At 45.4% G+C, this 24118-nt stretch overlaps 1 protein-coding gene across 2 annotated transcripts; it reads right to left on the reverse strand.

The window, feature by feature from the left end:
• Window positions 1-2648: 2648 nt before the first annotated feature.
• On the reverse strand, window positions 2649-7147 carry CREB3L4 (cAMP responsive element binding protein 3 like 4). Of its 2 annotated transcripts, none has more exons than XM_069728953.1 (10): window positions 6741-7147; window positions 6292-6493; window positions 5641-5908; window positions 4783-4910; window positions 4623-4709; window positions 3900-4006; window positions 3750-3818; window positions 3586-3670; window positions 3409-3508; window positions 2649-3317 (listed from the first exon to the last, which is right to left on the reverse strand). In XM_069728953.1, the coding sequence occupies exons 2-10, from the start codon at window positions 6463-6465 to the stop codon at window positions 3067-3069; spliced, it is 1269 nt and encodes a 422-aa protein (XP_069585054.1). In that variant the 5' UTR covers window positions 6466-6493; window positions 6741-7147; the 3' UTR covers window positions 2649-3066. The 2 variants fall into 2 exon arrangements, with proteins under 2 accessions (XP_069585054.1, XP_069585058.1); XM_069728957.1 differs by having other exon boundaries at window positions 4783-4907; window positions 6741-6875.
• Window positions 7148-24118: the final 16971 nt, after the last annotated feature.

The raw sequence follows: 24118 nt of genomic DNA on the forward strand, positions 1-24118 counted from the left end.
CTCCATCCCCACAGTGAAACATGGTGGTGACAGCATCATGCTGTGGGGATGTTTTTCGGCAGCAGAGTCAGGGAAAATGGATGATGCAAAATACAGGGATAGCATAGTGCTAAAGCAACACTCAAGTGATTTAGGGGGAAACGTGTAAATGTTTTGGAGTGGCCTAGTCAAAGCCCAGACCTTGATCCCACTGAGAATCTGTGGTCAGAGTTGTAGATTGCTGTTCACCAGAGGAAACCATCTAACGTGCAGGAGATGGAGCAGTTTTGCCTTAAGGAATGGGCAAAAATCCTAGTGGCAAGATGTGGAAAGCTCAGAGACTTGCAGCTGTAATTGTCACAAAAGGGGGCGCTACAAAGTACTGACTTTAGGGGTGAATACACTTGCCGATTTTTAATTATTCGATACCATAAATTTAATTTATACCTGTACTTTTCTCACTTCACCAACTTAGACTTTTTAATGTTGATGAATTACACACACATCAGATAACAAAAATATTTAGGCTATGCGCACACTTCCGGAATTTCCGCAGCAATTCCACAACTATCCTGTGGGTAAAATGCATGCAGAATTGGCATGCGTTTTCCCGCTAAACACTAGCATTTTACAAGTGTAATTAGCTTGCAGAATGCTGGCGTTGTCCAAGCGATCTGTAGCGTCGCTTTGAAAACTGATTGACAGGTTGGTCACACTTGTCAAACAGTGTTTGACAAGCGTGACCAACTTTTTACTATTGATGCTGCAAATGCAGCATCAATAGTAAAGGATCTAGTGTTAAAAATAATAAAAAAACAATAAAAAAATCGTGATATTCTCACCTTACGGCGGCCCCGATAGTCTTCCCGCTCCTTGCGTTCCCAGTAATGCCTCGTGGCAATGACCCCAGGTGACGTAGCATCACGCGAGACCGCTACGTCATCACAGGTCATTGCCGCAAAGCATCCCTGGGAACGGAGCTGCTGGGAGCATTGCGAGGAGCGGGAAGGCTGCGGGGGCCACCGGAAGGTGAGAATATCACGAGTTTTTATTTTAATTTTTTTTCTTTTTCACAGGATAACTCTCCTCCACCCTGGGAACCAACCGCACATGATCCGTTTACTTCCCTCATGGTGGGCATAGCCACATAGGGAAAGAAAGTGGATCAATGCATTCCTATGTGTGCAGAATCCCCCCGATTCCGCACAAAGAATGAACATGCTGCGTTTTTTTCCAGAATGCGATTCCGCCGCGGAAAAAAACGCAACATGTGCACAAAAAGTGCAGATTGCATTCTAATAATAGGATGCTTAATGTATGCGGTTTTTTTTCGCGGTTTTATTACGTTTTTTTAGCGGAAAACCACAGAAAAAGCACGAAAAATCCTGAACGTGTGCACACAGCCTTAAACAGATTTTAATGTAACAAAGTAGTTAAGAAGCCCAAGTGGCGTATATACTTTTGCAAGCCACTGTAAGTGAACCTTTAGGGTGAGTGTGGAGCATGAGGATGTGTTGAGTTCTCTCCATCAATGGGCAGACAAGCGGGTGAGTGGGCAACCTGTTTATATAAAGAAGAGGATGTCTTCATCTCATTAGATATATTGATGATGGAAAAGGTTAAATATTCCTTAAAGAATTTGTATCTCCATCATCACAGAACTTGTACACACAGAGGAAATTCAGGAGCTGATGGCCAACACGGATCATCTCATGTCATAAAGAAACTCCAGGTCATCTCTAAGCATCTAAAGGCCTCTCTCCCGTCAGGAGGATAACTATGAAGAGTAAACCTCCCTGAGGAATCGGTCACCAGCGTCATATACAGTCATGGGGGAAGGTGCCCTGATTGTTGTTTTGGCTTATATTCAGGAAGAAAAAAAACACAAAATTTGATCTTGGCTTGAGTTGGTATACATGTTGCACGTAAACGCATGTTTACATTAGCCATAAAACATAAAATACAAACAATACAAACCATACGAGAAACAAAATGAGCAAAAACCCTGCTGTAACTAAATAAGTAAAAAGCAAAAGTGCATTTAAATGACACAGAGTTCTTAGTAGGGGTTTTGCTCATTTTGTTTCTTGTAGGTTTTGTATGTTTTATGGCCAATGTGAACATGTGTTTATGTGCTGCATGTATACCAACTCAAGCCAAGCTCAATTATTGTGTTTTTTTCTTTGTATTTTTGCATTCTGTGCAAGCCGGGGTGTGGCCTCCCTTTCCTGAGCTGGAAACTGCATTTAAAGGCTTCCCCAGACTAGTGTGCACAGGTCGGAACCCGGTCCTTTTCTCTGCCCTTATTTATACATTGAGGTCAACTCTGACACATGGTAAGGTTTTTAATATTAGACAGTGTAGGACCGTCCCGATCAGAGTCACCTTGTCGTGGTGGGATGGCTTTTATGCAATTTTTAATCAAAAACAGCATTACTAAGAACTCTGTGTTATTTAAATGCACTTGGTTTTTTAGTTATAGCAGGGTTTTTGCTCATTTTGTTTCTTGTAGGTTTTGTATGTTTTTATGTTCAGGAAGGTGGAGCCACAGCTTTCCCTCCTTATGTGCAGGATGCTCCGCCACCACCCATGTGTACACTCAATAAAAACCATATAGGAGTCACATGCCACAGCTCACCCCATAGAGAGAGCCCACATTGAGAAACATACAAATTAAATATTACTTCATTATGTTTTACAAATCTGGTAAACCCCGGATATCATCATTGATAGATGCATATTATACAGCGATAGGAAAGAGGGCGGCACTGTATACGGACAGCAGCCTGGAAATCATGTGTGAGCGGTTGTCAGTTCCGCTGCCTGGGGATGATATCACTTATGATGCGGGCTCAGGTCCTTTTCTGTCTCCGCCTTGTTTTAGATGGTTTTGACTTCTCTGGATCCGGACCACCCCGATCATTGGCACATAAGGTCTACTTTTGTTCACATCCTGTTTGGGGCAGACGCAGCCCCCACTGTTTGGCACCAGTCCCCTCCCATCCTTGTACCAGTCTATATGTAACGTCTCCGCTCACAGTCAGTGGTATTGTCACTAGTGGGATTCTGTACAGCAGCACGGAGCGCTCACATCTCATCCGTCCTCCCCGTCTTAGCCCCATCCCTCACGGCAGCGCTCTCTTGAGTCTCTTCGGAGATGATACGAGGGACTCTGTCCATGGAGACCTCCAGCCTAGTCTGTTCCTGGTCAGGAGGGTCCAGAGTCCTGACCTCCATCTCCGCCCTCTTGTCCTGCGGACTGGCTGGTGGGGCTACTGGTAGTGCAGTGTCTGTGCTCTCCACAAATCCATCTTTATTCAGAATATTCCTAGAGATCACTGCAGCGAAAAACACGGTCAGCACTTTGTAATGGAGAGGTCACTCATTCCCTCGGGACATCTTAAAGGGGAAGTGTACCTCCTCACTTACCTCCAGTCGGCCTGTAAGTGACCCCGTCCTTTGGGGGGTCTCCGGAGCGGAGCGGGTGGTAGTTGGGGTAGATCAGTAATCCCAGGGAGAAGAAGAGAATCTGTAAGAGAGTGTCAGCTCAGGGATGGGTGGAGCCTGCAGGCAGGATGCTGGTGCTGTCCTGCAGCTGGGACTTACCACGACGCAGGTGCCCGTCTGGGCAGCTTTGTTTGCCGTCTGCTTGATCAGAGTCTGCAGTTTGCGGAGCTGTGTGATCAGTGATCTGGGAGAAATCACATGATTGGAGTGATTTCCTGCGGTCATCCTAGCCCCACCCTGTGACCTCCCCCGCGGGCACTCACATGTTGTGCTTCTCCAGCTCCAGAACCTTTTTATGAAGATCCTGATTCTGTACAGAACAGGCAGCGACTCTGATGAAAGACAAGGCTTACATTATAGTACCCACCACACACACCAGGGGGCGCCGTGAGCATAGAGGATCCAGCTCCCACCTGCTCTCCAGACCGTCAATATATTCCTTTTTACGCCTCCTGCTGTCCTGCGCAGACTGTTTATTTCTGATCTTCCTCCGCACTTTCTTAAGAATCCGTTCCTCTGCCTGAAAAGAGAAGAAGCATGATGAATCCTGCACTAAAGTGCAGATCGCACGCGCCAAAGTATGCAGTAGATCTGATGGTGGTTGGGGGAACAAGGAATACTGCTCCAGAGTGGGGCAGTGTAGTGTGCCACCTGGTGATCAACAGTGGTACTGCAGTCATGATAGGGTGTACTGCACTAACTACATGAAAGGACAGCATGCCACCTGGTGGTCATCAGTGGTACTACAGTCCTGATAGGGAGTAATGTAGAAATTACATGTAAAGACAGCATGCCACCCCGTGGTCATTAGCAGTACTACAGTCCTGATCAGAGATTATATGCAAGGACAGAGTGTCACCTGGTTGTCATCAGTGAAGCTGCAGTCCTGATCACAGATTACATGTAAGGACAGGGTGCCACCCTGTTGTCACCAGTGGTGCTACAGTCCTGCTATTGGTAACGTACTAATTACATGTAACGACCTCGTGGTCATCAGTGGTATTACAGTCTGGATAGGGATAATTATATAAATTACATGTAATTACAGCATAGCACCATCATCAGAGGTACTACAGTTCTAAACAGCTATAACCTATGACAGCATTCCACTGTATCTATACATGACAGTGCTGTACCTTAGTGAGCGGCAGGTTGTTTGGCAGCGCAATGCCCTCCTGTGACAGCAGCCTTTTCTCCTCATCGGTCAGGTGAAGCTCCGGATACTGTGGACACAGATGTATGAGCGGGTACAGTAGATAATGGCAGAGGATTGGGCACAATACAGTGATCTCTTACCAGAGACTCCACAGAGAGCAGGTCTGGAGTGGCACCTCGGCCAGGAAACATCACAGGCTTCCGGAGGCCGGCGAGCTCACTGACTAAACAGCTGTCGGGTATGAGCACAGGGGTGTGCCAGTCCTCTGCTGGGAGACACAAAGGGCCATAGCGTAAGAAGCAAGCACCACAAATCCTGGCCTCCTCTGTACAGGGCAGAGCAGATACCTGCCGCATCCAAGGGCAAGAGTCCAGGATAGAACCAAGTAGGAGACTTAGCAGCAGGAACTGTTTGGATCCACTAAGGGAAGCTAAGAGTGAAGCCGAATGATGAGACCCATTAACCCTTTCTTGACACAGGTACTTTAATGATCAGGACTGGAGATCAATCTTATCCCGGCCGTCTCACCCCTTAGAAGCCGCGGTCACTCATCCCACTAAGGCTATATTCACACTTTGCGGATTTTGCTGCGGATCCGCAGCAGTTTCCCATGAGTTTACATTACAATGTAAACCTATGGGAAACAAAAAACGCAGTGCACATGCTGCGGAAAAACCGCGCGGAAACACTGCGGTTTACATTCCGCAGCATGTCACTTCTTTTCTGCGGATTTTCACCTGCTCCAATAGGAAACTGCAGATGAAAATCCGCAGAAGAAACCGCAGTAAAAACCGCAATAAATCCGCAGTAAAAACTGCAACGGGTTTTCACTGCGGATTTTGGAATTCCACTGCGGAAAAATCCGCAAAGTGTGCACATAGCCTAACACTTCCCATTATCAGCCGTTTTATGAGAATTTTAGAGTGCTTTCAGCCCACGGAGAGCGGTATTGTGGGGCAAGCTTGTTTTTTGGGGTGCTGTGACCCCTCCTGACGTACCCAACTGTATAGATATGACACTGCTCATATCTCCGCCAGCTTTCTGCTCTCCTGTGGCCCCGATGTTGTACACCAACTCATAGACTGGGGCGGGCTGCGGCAGTGTGGTGCCCCCCTCACATGTCGAAGGAGTGTCGGGTCGGGGGTCATCAGAGAAGCCGCTGTCGCTCTCAGGGGACTCGCTGGGGGTCGCCTCCGTACTGTAAACTTCGTTGGGGTTGATCATCATCTGCAGAAATTCGTCGGGATCTTCTCTGTCGCTGAGACCCTGAAACTCAGAGATGATTAAGATGAAATCCTGTAGTGGGACACCAAAGCAGTGACCGTGCGAGATAGGTCTAACCGTCCGCCCACAGCGGCTGCGCAGTCCTGCGGCTCTAGTCCAAGCCAAATATTTACCCATGGATCGCGGGCATTACGAGCAAACATGTAATCACTTTTGATTGAAAGTCCGTAATCCCAAATAGGATGTGAGCGCCTATGGAACTACAAGTCTCAGCAGCTGCACATCTGGCAAAGTTAAATAACCCCAAATATAGTCAGCAATGACCAGCCCCACTATAAATAATATGGGACACCCCCGCCTTTGTATATACTAATGTCTGTATGATCACAGCGCATCACCACAACTCCAGCAAAACCAGAACTTACCACCCGTCCGCTGACCGGCCATTCTTCATACATCTTGTCACCCGAAAATCCCTGGGGTTCGGGTAGCGGGAAAGTTACTGCGTCCGTCCCTGGGAACCCCTCCGAAGGGAATAAATTGTCCTGTGGCTCAAACATGCATCCAAGTAAGAGGTCCGGTCTGGAAGAGTCCATCATGCTAGACAAGGGGGGCACAGTACTATTCCTATGGAGACACGGTTAATATAACTGTGATGTCATGTAACATATCCCCCCCAACATCCACATCTCTAGGGGTACAGCCTGGATCAGACAACTCTGCTGGCAGCAGGCTGATCCAGGATGAAGGTTAGGGGGTACCATTTGGGGGTCTGAAAACAACCCCAATCATCCCTATAGCACAAAGTTTTGCTGTTTAAGACCCCCAGCCACACAACACATCCCCCTCCCTAGGAAAGGGGACACCTACTTACCCTGAGCCAGCCACTGGTCAGACTACAGGCTTCCAGGATCTAAACATCCTGGATGGGGCGGCCAGGTGGCACCCTCCTCCTTAAAGGGGAATGGAGCTGTTGTTCGGCAGGTTTCCTGGGTGTGGGCCTCCCCTTGCACCTGTCGCTCAGGCTGGTAATGGTGACCGAGATTACACAGGTGTGTCCCTGAGCGAGAGCAGCACAGCTTGCAGGTGGAGTGTGCTGAGGTGTACACAACCAAGAAAACCCCACCTGCTCTGTGGGGCCCGCACCCCTGAAAATCATCCACCAGTGGGAGGAATGGCAGCACCACTGTCCACAGGGAGCAGGAGCATGTCCTCCTGAGAGTGCAGCTGAGACTGGGAACCTCCAGAAAGCTGCTCCCTGTTGGCCATTTCTCCTGTTGTGGCCACTAGGAGCAGCATCCCCACTGGGAAAAGACCAAACTACAAGTGCAGTGCCCCCACAAGGAAAAGACTAAACTACAAGTGCAATGCCCCCACAAGGGAAAAAAACAAACTACAAGTGCAGCACCCTCAAAGGGAAAAACAAACTACAAGCGCAGCGCCCCCACAAGGAAAAGACCAAACTACAAGCGCAGCGCCCCCACAAGGAAAAGACCAAACTACAAGTGTAGTGCCCCCACAAGGAAAAGACCAAACTACAAGAGCTTCACCCCCAGAAGGAAAAGACCAAACTAAAAGAGCAGCTCCCCCAAGAGGAAAAGACCACACTACAAGCGCATCACCCCCAGACAGAAAAGACCAAACTACAAGTGCAATGCTCCCACAAGGAAAAAAAAACAAACTACAAGTGCAGCACCCCCACAGGGAAAAACAAACTACAAGCGCAGCGCCCCCACAAGGAAAAGACCAAACTACAAGTAAATTGCTGACACAGGGAAAATACGAAGCTACAAGTGCAGTGCCCCCACAAGGAAAAGGCCAAACTACATGCTCGGCACACCCACAGGGAAAATACCAAATTACAGGTGCAGCGCTCCCACAAGGAAAAGAACAAACTACATGCGGAGTGCCCCAACATGGAAAAGACCAAACTACAAGTGCAGCGCCTCAGAAGGAAAACACCAAACTACATGTGCAGCGCCACCTCAAGGGAAAAACAAACTACCGTACAAGTGCAGCATCTCCACATGGAAAGGACCAAACTACAAGCGCAGTGCCCCCACAAGGAAAATACTAAACTACATGTGGAGCGCCTCCACAAGGAAAAGACCAAGCTTCAAGCACAGCACTCCCACAAGGAAAAGACAAAACTACAAGTGCAGCTCCCCCACAGGGAAAAGACCAAACTACAAATGTAGCACCCCCACAAGGAAAGGACCAAACTACAAGCACATCTCCCCACAGGGAAAATACCAAACTACAAATGCAGCACTCCAACAAGGAAAAACCCAAACTGCAAGCGCAGCCTCCCAACAAGGAAAAGCCCAAACTGCAAGCGCAGCGCCCCCACAGGGGAAAGCCCAAACTACAAGCTCGGCGCTCCCACAAGTTAAAGACCAAACTGCAAGCAGCACCCCCACAAGGATAAGGCCAAACTACATGTGAATCATCCCCACAAGGAAAAGACCAAACTACAAATACAGCGTCCCTACAAGGAAAAGACCAATCTACAAGCACAGCACCCCCAGAAGGAAAAGACCAAACTACAAGCAGAATAGTAACAAAAGACATACTGTAAGTCTACAGTGTCTGTGTGCATATGCATTGTCTGCTAGCATTTCTATGACCATCCGCCATCAGAGCTAAAGCAAGTCCACAAAAAGCACCGTGAATCCCTCTGTGAAAGAAGCACATCATGTTCCTGACACCACAGATGCTCCAGGGCCACTCCTAATGCAGAGCAGGACGTACGACCCAAACGTGCAACCAAGCTGACACAAAAGATCAGAGAGAACTTTGAGACAACTAGAGAGGAGTTCCATGATAACTTAAGATCATTTTTGGGGCAGAGTTAATCATTATTTAGCAGCTCTTACTCGCTCTAACAATGACGCAGCATGTTTTACCACCACATTGAATCGTTTATCTTCCACCTATGATTGCTACAAGAGACTGTGACATGAAAGATGCCCCAACAGAGCTATCTGAAAGGGAAAGAAAAGACCTCATTAGTGCGAGTTACCCAGAATAAGACACAACTCCACATCGCACACCTTCAAGAGGTTAGGTCACAGTGCTCAACTTCGACCAAAATCACATCTCGATCTTCCAGATCATCTCACTCCAGGAATTCAACATTGACAAGCTACTGCAAATCTGTGCGTCTGCAGAGGAAGCTAGAGTCAGAAATTAGAAGGAGGCTGAGATAGAAGCCCAAAGAAAAGAGATGGAGGTCCAATTAAAAAGGAAAGAGGCTGAGACAGAAGCCCAGAGAAACTAGATGGAGGTCCAATTGAAAATATTCCATCCAGAAAGGGAAGAAGCAACAGCCCTTGCTAAACTGAAGGTCCTTGAACAAGCACTAGGTCAAGATGCTGCTATGAACTGCCTTTTTCAATGAGAGATGGAGGGCCCAGCTGATTGCACTACTGACTATGTGCTAAGACATTTAACATCGGTACCAGCACCACCTCCGTTGTTCCACATGGACGCACCCGCAAGCTAAGAGATATCACCACCTACTGCCGACAAGGTAACTTCCAGCACTAACCCACAATTTAGGCCCCAGCCAGCAGATCCTATAGAGACTAAACCACAGCTTAACCCTCATACCCCATCATTTCGTCCTAATTCGTTGCAGTCATATAAGCCAGAGAACTTACATTCCCCAGCGATACCACAAGTTAATCCTGCAACTATGACCAGGAGATTGGACATGTCTGACTTAGCCAGATACATGATTTGCAGGGAGTTAATAAACATCAGCATACCTCACAACTTTTGAAGAAGGCAAAGAGGGAGAAAGGTAGCAGCACGCATCAAATTTTAGGCCACACCCCTGACCACACCCATTTCAAAACTAGTCACACCCATATCCATGCCTCAACCACACCCATTTAGCACCGCTGATCACACTGTTTCATAAACAATAATTATATACAGAAAAAAATATGGTCACACAGTGCTCCATACTGTATAATGGCCCCACACAATGCTGCGTACAGTATAATGGCCACACATGATGCTCCATACTGTATAATGGCCACACAGTGCTCTATACTGTATAATGGCCACACATGATGCTCCATACTGTATAACGGCCACACAGTGCTCCATACTGTAAAATGGCCCCACATGATGCTGCGTGCAGTATAATGGCCCCACATGATGCTCCATACTGTATAATGGCCACACAGTGCTCCATACTGTATAATGGCCACATGATGCTCCATACTGTATAATAGCCACACAGTGCTCCATACTGTATAATGGCCCCACATGATGCTCCATATTGTATAATGGCCACACAGTGCTCCATATGTATAATGGCCACACATAATGCTCCATACTGTATAATGGCAACACATGATGCTCAATACTGTATAATGGTCATGCAGTGCTCCATACTGTATAATGGCTACACATGATGCTCAATACTGTATAATGGCCACACAGTGCTCCATACTGTATAATGGCCACACATGATGCTCCATACTGTATAATGGCCACACATGATGCTCCATACTGTATAATGGCCACACAGTGCTCCATACTGTATAATGGCCACACATGATGCTCAATATTGTATAATGGCCACACATGATGCTCAATACTGTATAATGGCCATACAGTGCTCCATACTGTATAATGGCCACACAGTGCTCCAGACTGTATAATGGCCACACATGATGCTCAATACTGTATAATGGTCACACATGCTCAATACTGTATAATGGCCACACAGTGCTCCATACTGTATAATGGCCACACATGATACTCCATACTGTATAATGGCCACACAGTGCTCCATACTGTAAAATGGCTCCACATGATGCTGCGTGCAGGATAATGGTCACACATGATGCTCCATACTGTGTAATGGCTGCACAGTGCTCCATACTGTATAATGGCCACACATGATGCTCCATACTGTATAATGGCCACACAGTTCTTCATACTGTGAAATGGCCCCACATGATGCTGCATGCAGTATAATGGCCACACATGATGCTCCATACTGTATAATGGCCACACAGTGCTCCATACTGTATAATGGGCACACATGATGCTCAATACTGTATAATGGCCACACATGATGCCGAATACTGTATATTGGCCACACATGATGCTCAATACTGTATAATAGCCACACATGATGCTCAAAACTGTATAATTGCCACATAGTGCTCCATACTGTATAATGGCCACACATGATGCTGAATACTGTATAATGGCCACACATGATGCTCAATACTGTGTAATGGCCACACATGATGCTGAATACTGTATAATGGCCACACAAGATGTTCAATACTGTATAATGGCCACACAGTGCTCAATACTGTATAATGGCCACACAGTGCTCCATACTGTATAATGGCCACATATGATGCTCAATACTGTATAATGGCAACACATGATGCTCAATACTGTATAATGGCCACACATAATGGTCAATACTGTATAATGGCCACACAGTGCTCCATACGGTATAGTGGCCATACATGATGCTCAATACTGTATAATGGCCATACAGTGCACCATACTGAATGCTGGACACACAGTGCTCCATACTGTAAAATGGCCTCACATGATGCTGCGTGCAGTATAATGGCCACACATGATGCTCCATACTGTATAATGGCCACACAGTGCTCCATACTGTATAATGGCCACACAGTGCTCCATACTGTATAATGGCCACACATGATGCTCAATACTGTATAATGGCCACACATGATGCTCCATACTGTATAATGGCCACACATGATGTTCAATACTGTATAATGGCCACACATAATGCTCCATACTGTATAATGGCCACACATGATGTTCAATACTGTGTAATGGCCACACAGTGCTCCATACTGTATAATGGCCACACAGTTCTCCATACTGTATAATGGCCACACATGATGCTCAATACTGTATAATAGCCACACAGTGCTCCATACTGTATAATGGCCACACATGGCTCTATACTGTATAATGGCCACACAGTGCTCCATACTGTAAAATGGCCTCACATGATGCTGCGTGCAGTATAATGGCCACACATGATGCTCCATACTGTATAATGGCCACACAGGGCTCTATACTGTATAATGGCCACACAGTGCTCCATACTGTAAAATGGCCTCACATGATGCTGCATGCAGTATAATGGCCACACATGATGCTCCATACTGTATAATGGCAACACATGATGCTCAATACTGTATAATGGCCACACATAATGGTCAATACTGTATAATGGCCACACAGTGCTCCATACTGTATAATGGCCACACATGATGCTCAATACTGTATAATGGCCACACATGATGCTCCATACTGTATAATGGCCACACATGATGTTCAATACTGTATAATGGCCACACATAATGCTCCATACTGTATAATGGCCACACATGATGTTCAATACTGTGTAATGGCCACACAGTGCTCCATACTGTATAATGGCCACACAGTTCTCCATACTGTATAATGGCCACACATGATGCTCAATACTGTATAATGGCCACACAGTGCTCCATACTGTATAATGGCCACACATGGCTCTATACTGTATAATGGCCACACAGTGCTCCATACTGTAAAATGGCCTCACATGATGCTGCGTGCAGTATAATGGCCACACATGATGCTCCATACTGTATAATGGCCACACAGGGCTCTATACTGTATAATGGCCACACAGTGCTCCATACTGTAAAATGGCCTCACATGATGCTGCATTCAGTATAATGGCCACACATGATGCTCCATACTGTATAATGGCCACACAGTGCTCCATGCTGTATAATGGCCACACAGTGCTCCATACTGTATAATGGCCACACAGTGCTCCATACTGTATAATGGCCACACATGATGCTCCATACTGTATAATGGCAACACGTGCTCAATGCTGTATAATGGCCACACAGTGCTCCATACTGTATAATGGCCACATATGATGCTCAATTCTGTATAATGGCCACACACTGCTCCATACTGTATAACAGCCACACATGATGCTCAATACTATATAATGGCCACACAGTGCTCCATACTGTATAATGGCCATTCATCATTCTCAATACTGTATAATGGTCACACATAATGTTCTATACTGTATAATGGCCACAAATGATGCTCAATACTGTATAATGGCCACACAGTGCTCCATACTGTATAATGGCCACACAGTTCTCCATACTGTATAATGGCCACACATGATGCTCAATACTGTATAATGGCCACACAGTGCTCCATACTGTATAATGGCCACACATGGCTCTATACTGTATAATGGCCACACAGTGCTCCATACTGTAAAATGGCCTCACATGATGCTGCGTGCAGTATAATGGCCACACATGATGCTCCATACTGTATAATGGCCACACAGGGCTCTATACTGTATAATGGCCACACAGTGCTCCATACTGTAAAATGGCCTCACATGATGCTGCATGCAGTATAATGGCCACACATGATGCTCCATACTGTATAATGGCAACACATGATGCTCAATACTGTATAATGGCCACACATAATGGTCAATACTGTATAATGGCCACACAGTGCTCCATACGGTATAGTGGCCATACATGATGCTCAATACTGTATAATGGCCATACAGTGCACCATACTGGATGCTGGACACACAGTGCTCCATACTGTAAAATGGCCTCACATGATGCTGCGTGCAGTATAATGGCCACACATGATGCTCCATACTGTATAATGGCCACACAGTGCTCCATACTGTATAATGGCCACACAGTGCTCCATACTGTATAATGGCCACACATGATGCTCAATACTGTATAATGGCCACACATGATGCTCCATACTGTATAATGGCCACACATGATGTTCAATACTGTATAATGGCCACACATAATGCTCCATACTGTATAATGGCCACACATGATGTTCAATACTGTGTAATGGCCACACAGTGCTCCATACTGTATAATGGCCACACAGTTCTCCATACTGTATAATGGCCACACATGATGCTCAATACTGTATAATGGCCACACAGTGCTCCATACTGTATAATGGCCACACATGGCTCTATACTGTATAATGGCCACACAGTGCTCCATACTGTAAAATGGCCTCACATGATGCTGCATGCAGTATAATGGCCACACATGATGCTCCATACTGTATAATGGCCACACAGGGCTCTATACTGTATAATGGCCACACAGTGCTCCATACTGTAAAATGGCCTCACATGATGCTGCATGCAGTATAATGGCCACACATGATGCTCCATACTGTATAATGGCCACACAGTGCTCCATACTGTATAATGGCCACACAGTGCTCCATACTGTATAATGGCCACACAGTGCTCCATACTGTATAATGGCCACACATGATGCTCCATACTGTATAATGGCAACACGTGCTCAATGCTGTATAATGGCCACACAGTGCTCCATACTGTATAATGGCCACATATGATGCTCAATTCTGTATAATGGCCACACACTGCTCCATACTGTATAACAGCCACACATGATGCTCAATACTATATAATGGCCACACAGTGCTCCATACTGTATAATGGCCATTCATCATTCTCAATACTGTATAATGGTCACACATAATGTTCTATACTGTATAATGGCCACAAATGATGCTCAATACTGTATAATGGCAACACAGTGCTCTATACTGTATAATGGCCATACATCATGCTCAATACTGTATAATGGCCACACATGATGCTATATACTGTGTAATGGCCACACATGATGCTCAATACTGCATAATGGCCACACAGTGCTCCATACTGTATAATAGCCACACATGATGTTCAATGCTGTATAATGGCCACACAGTGCTCCATACTGTATAATGGCCACAAATTGCTCCATCTATATATATATAATTGTCTAAGGGTTTTTCCGTCTGTCTGTCTGTCTGTCTGTCTGTCTGTCTGTCTGTCCTGGAAATCCCGGCTCTCTGATTGGTCGAGGCCGCCAGGCCTCGACCAATCAGAGACCGGCACAGCATCGACGTAGAAATCCCGCGTCTCTGATTGGTCGAGGCCGCCAGGCCTCGACCAATCAGCGACGGGCACAGCGACGATGATGTCATAAAGGACGTAGACATCCCGGCTCTCTGATTGGTCGAGGCCGACAGGCCTCGACCAATCAGAGGCCGGCACAGCATCGACGTAGAAATCCCACGTCTCTGATTGACACTTCTATATTGATCAGTCCTCCTGACACTTCTGTATTGATCAGTCCTCCTGACACTTCTGTATTGATCAGTCCTCCTGATACTTCTATATTGATCAGTCCTCCTGATACCTCTATATTGATCAGTCCTCCTGACACTTCTATATTGATCAGTCCTCCTGATACCTCAATATTGATCAGTCCTCCTGACACTTCTATATTGATCAGTCCTCCTGACACTTCTATATTGATCAGTCCTCCTGATACCTCTATGTTGATCAGTCCTCCTGACACTTCTATATTGATCAGTCCTCCTGACATTCTATATTGATCAGTCCTCCTGACACTTCTATATTGATCAGTCCTCCTGACACCTATATTGATCAGTCCTCCTGACACTTCTATATTGATCAGTCCTCCTGACACTTCTATATTGATCAGTCCTCCTGACACTTCTATATTGATCAGTCCTCCTGACACTTCTATATTGATCAGTCCTCCTGACACCTATATTGATCAGTCCTCCTGACACCTCTATATTGATCAGTCCTCCTGACACCTCTATATTGATCAGTCCTCCTGACACTTCTATATTGATCAGTCCTCCTGACACCTCTATATTGATCAGTCCTCCTGACATTCTATATTGATCAGTCCTCCTGACACATCTATATTGATCAGTCCTCCTGATACCTCTATATTGATCAGTCCTCCTGACACCTCTATATTGATCAGTCCTCCTGACACTTCTATATTGATCAGTCCTCCTGACACTTCTATATTGATAAGTCCTCCTGACATTCTATATTGATCAGTCCTCCTGACATTCTATATTGATCAGTCCTCCTGACACATCTATATTGATCAGTCCTCCTGATACCTCTATATTGATCAGTCCTCCTGACACCTCTATATTGATCAGTCCTCCTGATACCTCTATATTGATCAGTCCTCCTGACACCTCTATATTGATCAGTCCTCCTGATACCTCTATATTGATCAGTCCTCCTGACACATCTATATTGATCAGTCCTCCTGATACCTATATTGATCAGTCCTCTTGACACCTATATTGATCAGTCCTCCTGACACCTCTATATTGATCAGTACTCCTGACACTTCTATATTGATCAGTCCTCCTGACACCTCTATATTGATCAGTCCTCCTGACACCTCTATATTGATCAGTCCTCCTGACACTTCTATATTGATCAGTCCTCCTGACACTTCTATATTGATCAGTCCTCCTGACACCTCTATATTGATCAGTCCTCCTGACACTTCTATATTGATCAGTCCTCATGACACTTCTATATTGATCAGTCCTCCTGACACCTCTATATTGATCAGTCCTCCTGACACTTCTATATTGATCAGTCCTCCTGACACCTATATTGATCAGTCCTCCTGACACTTCTATACTGATCAGTCCTCCTGATACCTCTATATTGATAAGTCCTCCTGACACTTCTATATTGATCAGTCCTCCTGACATTCTATATTGATCAGTCCTCCTGACACATCTATATTGATCAGTCCTCCTGATACCTCTATATTGATCAGTCCTCCGCCAGGCCTCGACCAATCAGCGACGGGCACAGCATCGACGTAGAAATCCCGCGTCTCTGATTGACACTTCTATATTGATCAGTCCTCCTGACACTTCTATATTGATCAGTCCTCCTGACACTTCTGTATTGATCAGTCCTCCTGACACTTCTATATTGATCAGTCCTCCTGATACCTCTATATTGATCAGTCCTCCTGACACCTCTATATTGATCAGTCCTCCTGACACTTCTATATTGATCAGTCCTCCTGACACCTCTATATTGATCAGTCCTCCTGACACTTCTATATTGATCAGTCCTCCTGACACCTATATTGATCAGTCCTCCTGACACCTATATTGATCAGTCCTCCTGACACCTCTATATTGATCAGTACTCCTGACACTTCTATATTGATCAGTCCTCCTGATACCTCTATATTGATCAGTCCTCCTGATACCTCTATATTGATCAGTCCTCCTGACTCTTCTATATTGATCAGTCCTCCTGACACTTCTATATTGATCAGTCCTCCTGACACCTCTATATTGATCAGTCCTCCTGACACTTCTATATTGATCAGTCCTCATGACACTTCTATATTGATCAGTCCTCCTGACACCTCTATATTGATCAGTCCTCCTGACACTTCTATATTGATCAGTCCTCCTGACACCTATATTGATCAGTCCTCCTGACACTTCTATACTGATCAGTCCTCCTGATACCTCTATATTGATAAGTCCTCCTGACACTTCTATATTGATCAGTCCTCCTGACATTCTATATTGATCAGTCCTCCTGACACATCTATATTGATCAGTCCTCCTGATACCTCTATATTGATCAGTCCTCCGCCAGGCCTCGACCAATCAGCGACGGGCACAGCATCGACGTAGAAATCCCGCGTCTCTGATTGACACTTCTATATTGATCAGTCCTCCTGACACTTCTATATTGATCAGTCCTCCTGACACTTCTGTATTGATCAGTCCTCCTGACACTTCTATATTGATCAGTCCTCCTGATACCTCTATATTGATCAGTCCTCCAGTCTGCCGCAAATTCTGGAATCATCATTGTCCATATACTACGGGGACATGCATATTCTAGAATTCCCGATGCGTTAGGGCACCAGGCAGGCAATGTCCTGTAGTCTGACGAAACTAAAATTGAACTTTTTGGGCATAATAACCATAGTTACATTTGGAGGAAAAAGGAAGATGCTAGGGAGACTAAGAACACCATCCCAACTGTGAAACATGGGGGTGGTAGTAACATGTTGTGGGGTTCTTTTGCTGCAGGAGGGACTGGTACATTCACAAAATAGATAGCATCATGAGAAAAGAACATTATGTGACAATACTGAAGCAGCATCTCAAGGCATCAGCCAGGGAGTTAAAGCTTGGGTAGAAATGGTTCTTTCAAATGGATGCCACACCAGTGATCGTTAGAACACACAGGTCCTCCTGATACCTCTATATTGATCAGTCCTCCTGATACCTCTATATTGATCAGTCCTCCTGACACTTCTATATTGATCAGTCCTCCTGATACCTCTATATTGATCAGTCCTCCTGACACTTCTATATTGATCAGTCCTCCTGACATTCTATATTGATCAGTCCTCCTGACTTTTCTATATTGATCAGTCCTCCTGACACTGCCCCTGCCTTGCCCCCTGATCATGATCAATATAGAAGTGTCAGGAGGACTGATCAATATAGAAGTGTCAGGAGGACTGATCAATACAGAAGTGTCAGGAGGACTGATCAATACAGAAGTGTCAGGAGGACTGATCAATATAGAAGTGTCAATCAGACTGGCGGCCTCGACCAATCAGAGACGCGGGATTTCTACGTCGATGCTGTGCCGGTCTCTGATTGGTCGAGGCCGCCAGGCCTCAACCAATCAGAGACCGGCACAGCATCGACGTAGAAATCCCGCGTCTCTGATTGGTCGAGGCCGCCAGGCCTCGACCAATCAGGGACGGGCACAGCGACAATGATGTCATAAAGGACTTAGAAATCCCGCGTCTGATTGGTCGAGGCCGCCAGGCCTCGACCAATCAGCAACGGGCACAGCGACGATGATGTCATAAAGGACATAGACATCTCACGTTTCTGATTCAGCGACGGGCACAGTATCGACATAGATGTCATAATGGTTGCCATGGCCACAATGATGTCATAAAGGTTGCCTCGACCAATCAGCGACGGGCACAGTGTGCCGCGAATTCTGGAATCATCATTGTCCATATACTACGGAGACATGCATATTCTAGAATACCCGATGCGTTAGAATCGGGCCACAATCTAGTACTGTATAATGGCCACACATGATGCTCAATACTGTATAATGGCCACACAGTGCTCCATACTTTATAATCGCCACACATGATACTCAATACTGTATAATGGCCACACATGATGCTCCATACTGGATAATGGCCACACATGATGCTCAATACTGTATAATGGCCACACGATGCTCCATACTGTATAATGGCCACACATAATGTTCAATACTGTATAATGGCCACACAGTGCTCCATACTGTATAGTGGCCACACATGATGCTCAGTGCTGTATAATGGCCATACAGTGTTCCATACTGGATACTGGACACACAGTGCTCCATATTGTATAATGGCCACACAGTGCTCCATACTGTATAATGGCCACACAGTGATCCATACTGTAAAATGGCCCCACATGATGCTCCATACTGTATAATGGCCCCACATGATGCTCAATACTGTATAATGGCCCCACATGATGATGCATACAGTATAATGGCCCCACATGATGCTCAATACTGTATAATGGCCACACATGATGCTCCATACTGTATAATGGCCACACAGTGCTCCATACTGTATAATGGCCCCACATGATGCATACAGTATAATGGCCCCACTTGACGATGCCAGTGTACAGTCGGGGCTGTAGATGTGTCCCAGCAGCTCTGCTTACAATGCAGGCAAAGATTTCACCACCTGTCGCTGTCCACACTGCTGCCTCACAGATCCTGCACATTGCAATGTAGCCCAGCTCTGCTAACTCCGCATGCACTCAGACAACACCACTATCTGCTGGCTCCACTCCATTACTGTTGTAGCATATAAAGGATACATATATATACTGTGCCTATGACTAACAGGCTGCACTGGATTGCTCTAACTGCTGCCACTACTCCTGGTTATAATGCCTTGTAATGTAAGCACAGCAGGGCCAGCTGCATGTATGTGTAATACACACACAGGTACAGGTACCTCAGAATGTCCTATCTCCCTCTCTCAACCACCGTAAGAAGATATGGAGGGGCGTGGCCTAATACAAGGGGTGTGTCGGCTGCTTCTCCTGCTGGCTGTGCGGGAGAAGTGGAGTCCCGTGCGGAACTGCGGGGCACAGCCATAAAATCGGGACAGTCCCGCAATATGAGGGACACTTGGGAGCTATACATCAGTCTCTCAAGGTTTGATGATCCTGCGGAAAATTATAGAGCCTGGGAGTTGACCTTTCAAGTAGTAATTCAAGCCCTTAACCTCACATGCAAGGAACAACTGGATTTGCTTGTTAATTGGTTAGGCCCTGAATTAGCGGAGCACATCAAAATAATAAAGGCAGCTCAAGTGGACCTTTCAGATGCAGGTCTTATTGCAGCATGGGAGAGACTGGAGCACACCTATGGCAGCTCAGAAGCCATAGAGTGTGCCTTATTTAACACTGCAAACCTTCCCAAAGATAACTAACAAGGACAACCGAAAACTTCAAGACCTGAGCGACCTGCTAAAGGAATTAGAATTGGCAAAATTAGACCCACATCTTTCAGGACTGAGTTACTTTGATACTGCTCATGTTGTGAATCCAGTAGTGTCCAAGTTGCCATACGGCATGCAGGATAAATGGGCAGACTACGGCTCACTGTATAAAAAACAGCATAATGTGTCTTTTCCTTACTTTTCACATTTTTCCAGATTTGTCAGTGAACAAGCCCTCAAGAATAATTATTCCAGCTTCGATTTCACTGAATCTACTCTACCAGCTTCCTCATCATCATCTACAAAGTATGGTAATATTACCACCAATCGTAGAGAGTTAAGGGGCACAATATCTGTGAGAGAGATTGATTTTCCACTTACTGCACCCGCCTTCACTAAAACAAATGTTGTTGCTCCTAAGGTTATGGACAATAACCATATGTGCCCTATCCACAAAAGACCTCACCCACTTAAGGAATGTCATGGACTCAGGGCAAAGACTTTGCAGGAGTGCAGAGATACTCTCAAGGAGCTTGGGATCTACTATATAATTGTCTGTCACTTCCGTCTGTCCTTCTGTCTGTCTGTCTGTCACGGTTATTCATTCGCTGATTGGTCTCGCCAGCTGCCTGTCATGGCTGCCGTGACCAATCAGCGACGGGCACAGTCCGGAAGAAAATGGCAGCTCCTTACTCCCCGCAGTCACTGCCTGTCGCCCGCATACTCCCCTCCGGTCACCGCTAACACAGGGTTAATGCCGGCGGTAACGGACCGCGTTATGCCGCGGGTAACACACTCCGTTACCGCCGCTATTAACCCTGTGTGTCCCCAACTTTTTACTATTGATGCTGCCTATGCGGCATCAATAGTAAAAAATGTAATGTTAAAAATAATAATAAAAAAAAACCTGCTATACTCACCCTCCATAGTCGCTCGCACCGGCCGCCATCTTCCGTTGCAGGTTCCGGTGGCAAAGATGATATGGGAGAAGGACCTGCCATGACGTCACCGTCATCTGACCACGACATCATCACAGGCCCTGCGCGCCTGCTCTAGAAAGACCTGCCATGATTTCACGGTCATGTGACCGCGACATCATCACAGGTCCTGCGCTCATACCAACCCTGGGACCGGAAGCTGCCGTGGACTACAAGGGGCCCTCGGAAAGGTGAGTATATGTTTATTTTTTATTTTTTAAACTGTGACAAACCTGGCTGGGCAATATACTACGTAGCTGGGCAATATACTACGTGACTGGCAAATATACTACGTGGCTCTGTGCTGTATACTACTTCGCTGTGCAATATACTACGTGGCTCTGTGCTGTATACTACGTCACTGGGCAATATACTACGTGACTGAACAATATACTACATGGCTGCTCAATATACTACGTCACTAGGCAATAAACTACGTAACTGGGCAATATACTACGTGGCTGGGCAATATACTACGTCACTGGGCAATATACTCCGTGGTTGGGCAATATACTACGTGGCTGGGCAATATATTACGTGGCTGGGCAATATACTACGTGGCTGGGCAATGTACTGCGTGACTGGGCAATATACTATGTGGCTGGGCAATATACTACGTGGCTGGGCAATGTACTGCGTGACTGGGCAATATACTATGTGGCTGGGCAATATACTACGTGGTTGGGCAATATACTGCATTGCTGGGCAATATACTACGTCACTGGGCAATATACTACGTGGCTGGGCAATATACTACGTGGTTGGGCAATATACTACATGACTGTGCAATATACTACGTGGCTGGGCAATATACTACGTGGCTGGGCAATATACTACGTGGGCTGTGCAATATACTACGTGGCTGGGCAATATACTACGTGGCTGGGCAATATACTACGTGGACTTGCATATTCTAGAATACCCGATGTGTTAGAATCGGGCCACCATCTAGTATGTTATAAGTGTTGTGCCTCCTCAGACCACCTTGCTAAGGCCTGTAAGGCCATCATTAAGTGCACTGAATGCAGTAGTGACAAACACATTACATCTATGCATCCCACACCAGCGCCACACAATGCACTACCTTCTGCAGCATCTAATCCTGCTCAAAAACATGGTGGGGAGCCACAGTTTCCTGATCCTTCTGCAACTGCTGTTTCATCCTCATGTATTGAAGTATTAAAAGAAAAACTCAAGGCAAGGGATACGAAAATTTCTAATACTCTCAGTATAATGGTAGGTATAAACTATGCAATTTGCATGTATGATATTATATATATCCCATGATGGACAAAATAAAGGACAAATCGGAAGGAAACATATACGAAAGAAAAAGAACACAAAAAACCGAACTAATGCCCAAATGATAAATATAAGTACATTTATTTTGGAATAAGTACACCAAATGGTAGGGGGGAAGGAAACCAAAAAGAAGGCACAATACCAAGAAGACGGGGCGATAAACAATCCTACTGTAATAATGGACACATAGTACAATTATGTTTATATATAGCCCTGCAGCACTGAAAAAATATGTACACAAAAAAAAGAAATAAATTGCACAAAAGACAAAAAAGCAAGTTATAATATATCATGCATGGCCGTGCACCTTTAAAAATGGCCTGGGATACTAAATAGGCTAAGGTGCATTATAAAGGAATAACAAATGCCATTAAAAAAAATATATATATATATATATATGTGTGTGATTTTACACTGGCATAAAGTGCAACTAGTGCTTAACAGGTGCAGCCAAGATATAAATATATATGAATATAAAGTGCTGGTGTGCGGCCACCGATAATTGTGTTGATAACATAGATAGAGACAGGTACCTGCTGAGTAAGCACAGGCCACTAGAATTAACATATAATTATAATAATCTCTATGAGAAAATAGTAATGGGCCAGGAGCAGGTCTTACCTGTGGTGCTGCCGTCTCTTGGATGTGCCGCTCCCCGACGCGCGTTTCGGTGTAAGCCTTCGTCAGGGACCTGTCTCTATCTATGTTATCTATGTTATCAACACGGCCATGCATGATATATTATAACTTGCTTCTTTGTCTTTTGTGCAATTTATTTCTTTTTTTTGTGTACATATTTTTTCAGTGCTGCAGGGCTATATATAAACATAATTGTACTATGTGTCCATTATTACAGTAGGATTGTTTATCGCCCCATCTTCTTGGTATTGTGCCTTCTTTTTGGTTTCCTTCCCCCCTACCATTTGGTGTACTTATTCCAAAATAAATTTACTTATATTTATCATTTGGGCATTAGTTCGTTTTTTTTGTGTTCTTTTTCTTTCGTATATGTATTGAAGTATGTGGAGAAGGAACTGGTCCTAAATGCTGTTCCAAGGTATGCCTGGTCGATGTCTATCCACAAGGATAACCTGACAAGGCCTCCAGGATGTATGCCATAATAGATGAGCAAAGCAACAGGTCTCTAACAAAGCCAAAACTAAGATCTTCAATATGAAGGAAAAAACGACTCCATACACCCTCAACACCTGCTCTGGTCCTACTGAAACTTCTGGCAAAAGAGCCTCTTGGTACATTGTCTCTTCAATCAAAGGGAATGTTCACGTACCCTTGCCAACTTGAATTGAATGTGACCAGCTACCTGATAACAGAAAAAATTCCCACTCCACTTGAGGCACCTAGCGAACCAGATTCCTCCTCTGGACACAAATGCTGACATTCTATTCTTAATCGGGAGAGACATTCTGAAGGTCCACAAGGCATCAGCCCAGATCATGCTCCATATGCCCAAA

Source organism: Ranitomeya imitator, chromosome 1, assembly GCF_032444005.1.
Source record: "Ranitomeya imitator isolate aRanImi1 chromosome 1, aRanImi1.pri, whole genome shotgun sequence".
Classification (NCBI taxonomy): domain Eukaryota; kingdom Metazoa; phylum Chordata; class Amphibia; order Anura; family Dendrobatidae; genus Ranitomeya; species Ranitomeya imitator.